Source organism: Loa loa (assembly GCF_000183805.2).
Source record: "Loa loa unplaced genomic scaffold supercont3.252, whole genome shotgun sequence".
In the NCBI taxonomy this organism is placed as follows: Eukaryota; Metazoa; Nematoda; class Chromadorea; order Rhabditida; family Onchocercidae; genus Loa; species Loa loa.
The window spans coordinates 64,729-74,471 of NW_018108432.1; the positions used below are offsets into that span (position 1 = coordinate 64,729).

The 9,743-nt window shown below is 25.2% G+C and overlaps 2 protein-coding genes across 2 annotated transcripts; both read right to left on the reverse strand.

The window, feature by feature from the left end:
• Positions 1-768: 768 nt before the first annotated feature.
• LOAG_18296 (hypothetical protein) lies at positions 769-6,312 on the reverse strand (the record flags this gene model as incomplete). Its single annotated transcript, XM_020450958.1, has 12 exons — positions 769-1,055; positions 1,398-1,566; positions 1,716-1,785; positions 2,994-3,084; positions 3,503-3,598; positions 3,778-3,971; positions 4,058-4,185; positions 4,522-4,646; positions 4,840-5,039; positions 5,153-5,341; positions 5,737-5,950; positions 6,301-6,312. The coding sequence occupies 12 exons, from the start codon at positions 6,310-6,312 to the stop codon at positions 816-818; spliced, it is 1,728 nt and encodes a 575-aa protein (XP_020305308.1). The 3' UTR covers positions 769-815.
• A 2,892-nt stretch (positions 6,313-9,204) lies between these two features.
• LOAG_09772 (hypothetical protein) lies at positions 9,205-9,693 on the reverse strand (the record flags this gene model as incomplete). The annotated part of the gene is made up of 3 exons (XM_020448015.1): positions 9,627-9,693; positions 9,355-9,468; positions 9,205-9,216 (listed from the first exon to the last, which is right to left on the reverse strand). Exons 1-3 carry the CDS (start codon positions 9,684-9,686, stop codon positions 9,205-9,207), a joined length of 186 nt encoding a protein of 61 aa, XP_020301806.1. The 5' UTR covers positions 9,687-9,693.
• Positions 9,694-9,743: the final 50 nt, after the last annotated feature.

Here is a 9,743-nt window from a genome sequence, read left to right on the forward strand (position 1 = left end):
TAATAATAATAATAATAATAATAATATATAGTAATAATAATAATAATAATAATAATAATAATAATAATAATAATAATAATAATAATAATAATAATAATAATAATAATAATAATAATAATAATAATAATAATAATAATAATAATAATGGTAACAATAATAATAATAATGATGATGATGATAATAATAATAATAATAGTAATAATAATAATAATAATAATAATTTCGCAATGATTCAAATCAAATTTTAAAAAGAAAAAATAAAAGGGCACCGGAGTGAAGCGATCTATTACCATATAATACTATATCATTTGCACTAAAAATTAATCGGTAAATTCAACAAAACATGTGTAAATTTAAAATTTTACATTTCATAAAAAAGAAATCATTGTAAAAAAAAAAAAGACCAATAACGGTACACCGGGACGACATAGATCCCCTGAGAAAAGAAAATTGTCATTGTGTACCACAACACAAATACAAACATTTTCTAAACAATCCAATTCAATATAATAATCTCAAATGAAAACTGAAAATTTTTTATTTAGTTTTCGGAAAAATCAATTTTTCCGGAAATGATAAAAAGGGAAGTCAGATAGATCGGAAGATTTACTACTGTATAAAAGATAAATTCAAAAGATTTGAAAAAAATATTTGTGCTATGATATGCTAAATTGAGCATAAAACTCGATGCTACATACAATGAAATAATGTGAAAGGAGGAGGAAGAAGTTTAACACAAAAAAAAAAAAAAAAAAAAAAAAACTTTCTACGAAATGAAGGAAAAATGAAGAATGAAACCGTAATTTTAGTTAGTGCTATAATAACGTATCGGTATCTTCAGGTGATAGTTCAGACCTGGTTGGTGTTGATTGATCCGATATAGCAGAGACCAATGAGGGACGACCCGAACGACGAGGTTGAAGTGAGCGTGAAGTGGTTGGTAACAGTGTTGGAGGTGTGGTACTAGTACCAATTAATGGACTACTAGCATCATCCGTTCCACTGTAACTGCTTGGCAATCTCAATGGTATCAACTCCTCATTCCTATTTCCCAACTGAAAATTGTGTAAATTAATGGGAAAAGAAAGATTAACGGTTAAAGGTTAAAGGTTAAAGGTTAAACAATTAAAATGATGCCAAAATTGTTCTAATGAAATATTTTCATTAAAAATTCCAATGAAACCCATTGTATATTATGTTAATGAGGAGGGAAGTCAATAATTTCTAAGAAATATGCAATGTTTAAGCCAATTAATTGGTTCATTTATGATCAGTCAACATTTGAGGATATCAGAAAACTCCGACAGTAACATCTGTGACAACTTTAGAATTTTAGCATCAGATACAAAAGTTATGTATTCAGGAATCTAAATTATTTCAGAACACAAAATAGATACCCTGAATGGAAGAATTCCTGAGGCACTGCGAGATGAGTAAATCGTTCGAACAGAGGTACCCTTTGGTGAACGACCGGAAGACGAATTAATTAAAGCATTTTCCGGAATTAAAACCCTTAAAATTTGTTCAAGGCTGCTGTTGATTTTATTTTCCATTTTCTCCAAATGGCTGCAACCATATATGGCTGATTATATTTCATGTAAAATAATTAATGGATTGAAAATTTTTTAATTCAAAATCAAATTCAAATCAAGTTTTTTGAACAGAAAAGTTCAAGATTTCAAATCAATAAATCAAATATCAATGACATTTCATACCTTTCAATGTCACTAAGTCTCCTCTCCAGCACCTGATAACGTGTATGATCGTTCTCAGAACGATTATTTACTAGAAAAAAAAAAAAAAGAAAATTCAAAATGAATAAGGTAAGATTCTAGAAATTTCTTAAAAATATAACAAATCAATGCAAATATCTCGTTGAAAATAAAATCAAAAAATTTTCATCTCATATCATTTACTGTCATTTTTGTCATGTAAATTTTAGTAATAAATTGGGGAATTGTTAAATTCAAATAAAGATAATAAGGAAATAGTGAAACTTGAAAACATAATTCATAAGTTAATAGAGAGAATAAGAGAAATGAAATCTATCAAATTTTGATCGATGAATAGATGAGAAAATGACAGAGAATAAGGTTGACCTTTATAAGGATTGATAAATTATGGGGTCAATATCATGAATGTATTGATATAAACATTTTTAAAAGCATTTTAGATGATAGGAAAAAATTTGAAATTTAATATAAAAACAATAATTTTATTTAAAATACTTTTTAATTGCAAATAAGATTGGAAAGTAACTTTCGTAATACTTTCTTTTGCAGTGTGACAATCTCATCTAATTAGCAATTCAAATTTGAAAAAAAAAAAACTAGATGAGAGAATTAAACACAGACATATGATATCTTGATATAGAATTGTTGATTGTGATAAGATTCTTCATTATACCTATGATTATTTTACTTTACAAGCGAAATGCTTTTCACATTCTGGTGATATCCTTTATCAATGGAAAAGTTGCATTACTGTTAACAAACTAAGTACATTGTCCATTAGAGATAACAATTTATCAATGAACTATTAGGGATATTCAGGTTATTCGATGCAATCGATTATATCTTACATAATGGCGTGATCGTACGTCATATCTACTTTCTACTTCAATTTTCAACAATGTAACAATCGATTCTATAGCCACTAATTGAACTATTGATAATTTAGAGATATTCAAAGGAATGAAAGAAATGTTTTTTTAGATATTTGCATGAATTACTGAAACAAGTATTTATAAATATTTCATAATACAATTAGTAAGGCTATCTTATGCATTATGAATTGTTTTATGAAATATCCTTTCTGTAGTAATTAAAAAATTATTAGGAAGAAAGTTAAGTTACTGTATGATGAAAATTGAAAAAATAAAAATTGTTTTTTGAAGGAGAAGAAATTTGAAACTGCTAATGCTTGAACTATGACATGTCTCAAATTAGTGCAACTGCTAGATTTCCACATTATAAAAGATGTCTGAAACTAACTTGTTGGCTCAACTCGAGCAGCAAAATCATCCCTTCTATCTATCGAACCTGAAAATATTTTATTTCCATTCCAATTAAATGGACATAATTTCTGAACTTCATGAGTTTTTAAAATTGTTAAACTTTTTATCGTGAAAAATTCCACAAATCAAGAACTGTTGTGCGAGTTTCTCATTTCCAATGAATTCCTTTCATTTCTGATTAATGATTTTCAATTGCTTAATTTAATTTGAATATAATAAAGGAGAAAAAAAAAGTTCAATAGTGTAATTCAAAAAAATTGCATGTTTCAAATAATACTTGCCATTATTTCACTTTTCACTTATCATTGCCCTCAGTTCCTTTTTATCCTCTAGAATTTGGCTCTTTTCTCTCACTTCGAGTTAATGCCTAGCAAATTGGCCAAAACACAAAGAGCGACAAATAAATCAAATTCATCATAAAGTGAAAAAAAAAAAAAAAAGGATGCAAATATAAATTGCAAGGAAAAAAAATTTTTTTTCCCTAACCTTCTCGTTGAAGTGAAGATATTTTTCTTTGTCCAACGATGATGACATTCGTAAAAGTTTATGCCTGTCAAGTCGTTTCTTCATCGATTGAGCTTCCTAAATCAGTTAAATATCATACGTATATGTTTAAAAAAAAAAAAAAAAAAAGAACTGCACTTTAAAAAAGATATATCTTTTGTAGAATTTTGCAAAATTATCAGTATTGTTTGATTTTTTTCTGCTTTATAAATATTTTAAAATATTATAAAACTTTAAAAAAAAAAAAAGAAACTAACGTCTCGTAAATTATATGTAATAATTAAATTGCGACAAAAATTTTCAGCAAATTCAGGATAAATATCAAGCACATCAAGCAAATCATCCCGTAATATCCTATGCAAATCACAATAAGTTAAGGCTCGAACATTGCATGATGATTTGCCAACATCTTCGTGTAATAATGGATTTTCACCAAAAATATCATCTTTTCCTATAAATTAATTCATTCTTTTCTTTTTTTCTTTTTCAAAATTAATATTAATTTCAAGCTTATTTACATATATTTTATTAACTCACCAAGAATACCCACAACCATATCATCCTTAAGAATCTCCACGGAACCTCTTGCAATAAAATTTAATCCAGTAAGCACATCACCTCGATGTACCAGGGTATCACCCGGTGGTGCATGTGTTGTTCGAAACCTATAATTTGCTTCATTCTTTTTATATTTAAAAATATTTTTTTCTTTTTCCCGGGGAATTTAATAATTTTCCAAAATTTAATAATTTTCAAAATTTAAATTTCAAATTTAAAAAAAAAATTTAAATTTAAAAAAAAAATTTAAATTTAAATTTTCAAAATTTAATAATTTTTTTAATAAATTTAATAATTTTCAAAATTTAATAATTTTTTGAATTTAATAATTTTCCAAATATAGTTTAACTATATTTGATCAATAATTTGTAATTTTTATCCAAAAAAAAAAAATTACAATCATATGATAAAATTGATTAATAAAATATTAAGCATAAAATAACCTCATGCTTAAGGCTCGTAAACAACCAGGTGAGCATCCTGCAAATGCTGGACAACTGTTGAGCAAATTTCGATTCAAATGAAGACATATATCTGCTTGAAGGCAATCTGGGAAACCTTTCAATACCTGTGAATAATTAAATTATTTGTCTAAGAATTGATACCTGAGAGGAATAAATAAGAAAAAAAAAAGAAAAAAACCAAACAAAACAAATATAGTACGATAATAGTAATATTGAAAAATGATTTCTAAAAATACATTAGAAGGTATAAAGAATTTTTTTTTTTTCAGATAGTAATATGGTAAAAGATATACTTACAGTATTCATATCGATACCATTGGTATAAGACCAGGCATGTTGAAAATATTCCTCCAACCTTTGTCGTAGAGGATTTGGAATTTGATGAAAGCGTATAAATTCACGTAATCTAGACATTTCCGTATGATACCTTGCTGTACCACTATATAGTCGTTGTATTATTGCTGATACATTACCAAATACGGATGCATACATTAATGCTAAAATTTTAAATTAAAATTTTCATATCTTTTCAATAATTTACCAATTTAATATTTGTAGAAAAAAAATTAAATTTAAATAATTTTAAAAAATGAAAAGAAAAAAACTAAACATCCTAAAATCATCATAATAATAGTGAAAATTTTTTCAGAATCAGTTGTAGCAGAAACATTGCCAAAGCCAATTGAGGTGATTGTTGAGAGTGTAAAATAAAGTGATGTAACATAACGTGATTTCAATGATGGTCCACCAGTTGGTACACTTCCATTTGTTGATAAATAAGGTTCATTTAAATGACGTGCTATAATTAATTATACTTTAAAAATTTAAATTATTATTTTATAAAATAATTTATGTTAATAATAGTTGTTTTAAATCATATGTTTAAAAAAAAAAAAAATGTTTCAACAAATAGAATTTTTGAAAATTAACATCAATGATTATTAGATTTATTCTTTTCAAATTATTTATTTACTTTCAATTTTATTTAATATTTATATATTATATATATAATCTTCTTATCAAACTATCAATCTTCTTATAAAATTATCAAATATTATTCAAAATAATTAATTAGTAACATTAATTAGTAAAAATTAATTAGCAAAATTAAGATACGATAAATATGCTAAACTATTTAATGTGTGAATCATTATAATATTTTAAATAATTCAAAAATTAAATTAAAAAAAATACCAAGCTGATGTAACCATGTGAATTCTTTATGAGGCAATTCAGCACTTCCAATTGCATACCAAATACAACCAAGCCAATGGGCAATTAATGCAAATGTTGCCATAAGTAATAATAGAACAGCAGCACCATATTCAGAATAACGATCCAGTTTCCTGGCTACCCGTACTAATCTTAGGAGACGAGCTGTTTTCAATAATCCAATTAATGTTGTCGTCTAGAAAATATAAATTCACAAATTTCACAAAATTATATCTCTTTGATTTTTTTTATTTGTAAATAAATTTCAATAATATTTCAAGTGCTTTAAATTTTTTGAAACTTTTTTTTTTTAAAACTATCCGAAAATTTTTGAAAATTTTCAGAGTATCACAAAAAAAAAAAAAGGCAAAAAAAGCACTATGTAAATATTTTGAAATTAATTTTATTAAATCCAAATTTTTATTCAAGTTTCAATTTGAAACTGAGTAAAAATTTGGTTTCAAAAAAAAAAAATGATTAGATGGTTAGGGATAATGGTTATGTGAAATTAGCACACCACCAAAAAGTGAATAAAATCTTAATTACTGTACCTTTCATTCTTACAGTTACAATTAATGATTGAAAAATGTTTGTAAAACATTTCTAACAAATTTAAATTATTTAAATTTTTTAAATTAACTTTAAGAAAAAGAGAAGATTAAACTAAAATGAGTAATAATTTCTTGAAATTAGATGAATATGTAAGTTTTATAATTCTTGCATAATTATTAGCTATTGAATTTTAAATATTGAAAATTTTTTTTATTTTATTGAAACTTACATAGCTTTTAAATTGAATTTATTATCTAAATATTAAATCTTATTATAATGTATTATGCAAATTTTGAAATATATGTTTGATAAACCATTTCTGATCAATTTTACTGAAAATAATTTACATTACGGTCAATATTGTGTTCAGAAAAAAACAAAAAATTGCATGGAGTGAAAATTAATTAAGCTAAATAAATCGATTAATTGATGCACTTATTAATTATACTCCTTATTATTAAGATTGCAAGAACTCTTCTTGTCACTTCCCTCTTGTCCGCTTATTGTCACACTAACGATATTTCATCTTGTGGAATGCAAAAAGAACGGACATACAATTTGATAATAGCCTTCTTGAGTATTTCATACAAATATAATTAAGGATTAATTTTTGTCAGGTTTTGAAATATAAAAATGTTATTGTCCAATAAAAGACGAAAGAAGTTTTAATTATTTAATTAACGACGATAAAATGCTATCACTTAGGAAATATGTTTGAATCTCCATTAATGAAGTTTTTTTTTTTTTTTTTGCATAAAATGACTTAATTAGATTTTGTTTAATTAAATCTTATTTTAAGTTTATAATCTGGAAAAACAAAATTTCGTATTTTCCAAAATAGTACCTTCTTCGCCAATTGTTTTAAACTTATCAATATAGGCAATAAAAGTAACTTTTTGATGGGTTTAATTAAAAGTTTACTTCTCAAATTATGTGTCACATTTTGTCAAATGCTATTGTCACTGTCACTTGCATTGCCAATGAATTGTCGAATAAAAATTTTTGAATTCATTATTAGATTAGTAGTAAATAATAAAGAAAAGGGAATTTAAAGTTCATCTCCATTATATATATATTTTTTTTGTCAGTTCAATTGTTAATAGTTCGATATTAGCTTGAAATACACTAAAGCAGTAAGTTGTTAGTTTCATTTATTATTTGATTAATGTTTGTTAAAATATTTTGAAGTGCTTTGTACTTTCCAATTCATTTATCTATTGCATATTGGACATTTACGTTTGACCATTAGCCATAATCATTTTAATTTTGGTCAACAAAATAAAACGGTCAACGAGAAGGACCATTCATTCGAAAGCATGATACAATAAAACAAATTATTGGTTTTTTTTTCCTCTTGCTTGTCTTAATTTAAAGTTGGTCACTTTTTTTGACAATATTTTATAAAACAGTTTCTTTTTTTTTTTACAACAAAAAAATTCTAATCTAAAGAATTTTGTTTCTCAAAAATTTTTTTGGGGATTTAAAAAAGGGTAAATTAAATAGTGGGAAGAAAAAAGAAAAAAAAAACCTAAATTATCTTCTAAGTATTAATGATTCTATTGCAATAAGTGAAAGGGAAAAGAGGAAATGTTTCCTTTTTTTTTTTTAAATTATTTCTTATTTTTAAAACGAATAAATTAGAAGGAAAAAGGGATAAGGTTTAAGAAAAGAAAAAACTTATCGTGCAAACTTTTGCACACTTTGTGCAGACTTTTGCGCCTTTCGTGCAAACTTTTGCACACTTTGTGCAGACTTTTGCGCCCTTCGTGCAGACATTTGCTCTTTCGTATCATGCAGTTTGTAAGTAAAAAAGATGGAAGAAAAAACGATAAAAAATGAGAAAAAAAAAAACGAGCCAAGAATGAATAATTGCTTGCAATTTACCTCGTCCTTGTTGAGCCCACCGATCTTAAAAAAAGAAAAATTTCATTTTTTTTTCTAAAATTTAACATATAATCAAAACTTTATTGCAACATTATCTTTCATAAATAGTCTTCTTTAGTGATAACTTTCATATCTCGTACGTGAACGACGCAAACGTAAAAGTCATACGTGAACGTGTATCATTGAGTACCCATTTGTTTGTCCTTTTTCAATATTTATTTCATATAGTGTGAAGGAAGTAAAATTCATTTAAATTATCGCAAAAATGACAACTTTCAATGTGATATTTTTAGCATTAAAGATATTAAGCTTCCTAAATTTAATTAATCGATAATTAACCCTTCATCTAAAATATTAACATCTATCCAAAGAGTTATTTCTAAAGATTAAAAGGGTCAGATCATTAATACTCATTAAATCTTAGTTAATACTACGTACTTCCTTTAATCTTGATCGTGATTATGTTTGTTTACTTGTTCAGTTAACTCTAATTGATCTAATTATTTTCCCTATTTTACTCTTCACCAATTAAATTACCATTTAGCTTAATATTGCACACTATTGCAATATTAAGCTATTAGTCATTTAAAACTTTAATAATTAAATATACTAAAACAATTTTTACATTAGCGAAAAGAAAAAAAAAAACTAAATATGTCAATTCGCTTTAAGATTAATTTTAGGGTTTGAAAATAATTAGAAGAAAAAAAAGACTGCCAAATGCTCAACTAAACATCGACGGAAATATATTCTATTATGAATTTCCTAATTAAGAATGATTAGTCGAGAATTTATGTATTCAATAAGGTCTTATCATTGCCGCTTGAAGTAATAATAATTCGAATTTAAAAAGAAAGAAAAAAACAACCTATAGTATGACTTTTCATGAAATGAAATCTTACCGTACCAAATTCGGAAGAAAAAACTAGTACTATATTAAAATTTTATTATGCAATAAATTCTTTCCTCATACTCGTAAAAAGGTCAGAAGGTCATTAAATTCCTAATGAATGACTAAAATTCATTCTGAAATTAGTAATAAAGCAATTAGCAAATGATAACAGCTGATAAAGAATAATGCAAATAACTCATTATTTTATCCTAATTAATCCGAACAATAATTGTGGGAAATGTAAGAAGATATAGGAAAAAAAAAAATCTAACCTCATCACTGTTTGTATTTACAAGCAGAAGATCAAAGGGCACAGCAGCAATCATATCTATTATAAACCAGCCTTTAAAATAATGTATTGCTATCTTTCCGGGATGTGATACAACCTGAAAAATAAATAAACAAATTTTTAGATGAAAAATTTGAATTTAATTACTGAAATTTATTAACTAAGCAAATTTTAGTAAATTGAATAAAAATAAATTATTATTCTAATAATTAAGATGAATAATTTGTTTTAAAATTAAAAATGATAGTAACAAACTTCGTCATTTTCATTGACATAAGTTGTTCTGAAATTGATAATAATATCGACAATAAACATGATATCCACAATTAGATCAATAATTCCAATGGTTACCGAAAAAACGAGCTCTACGAG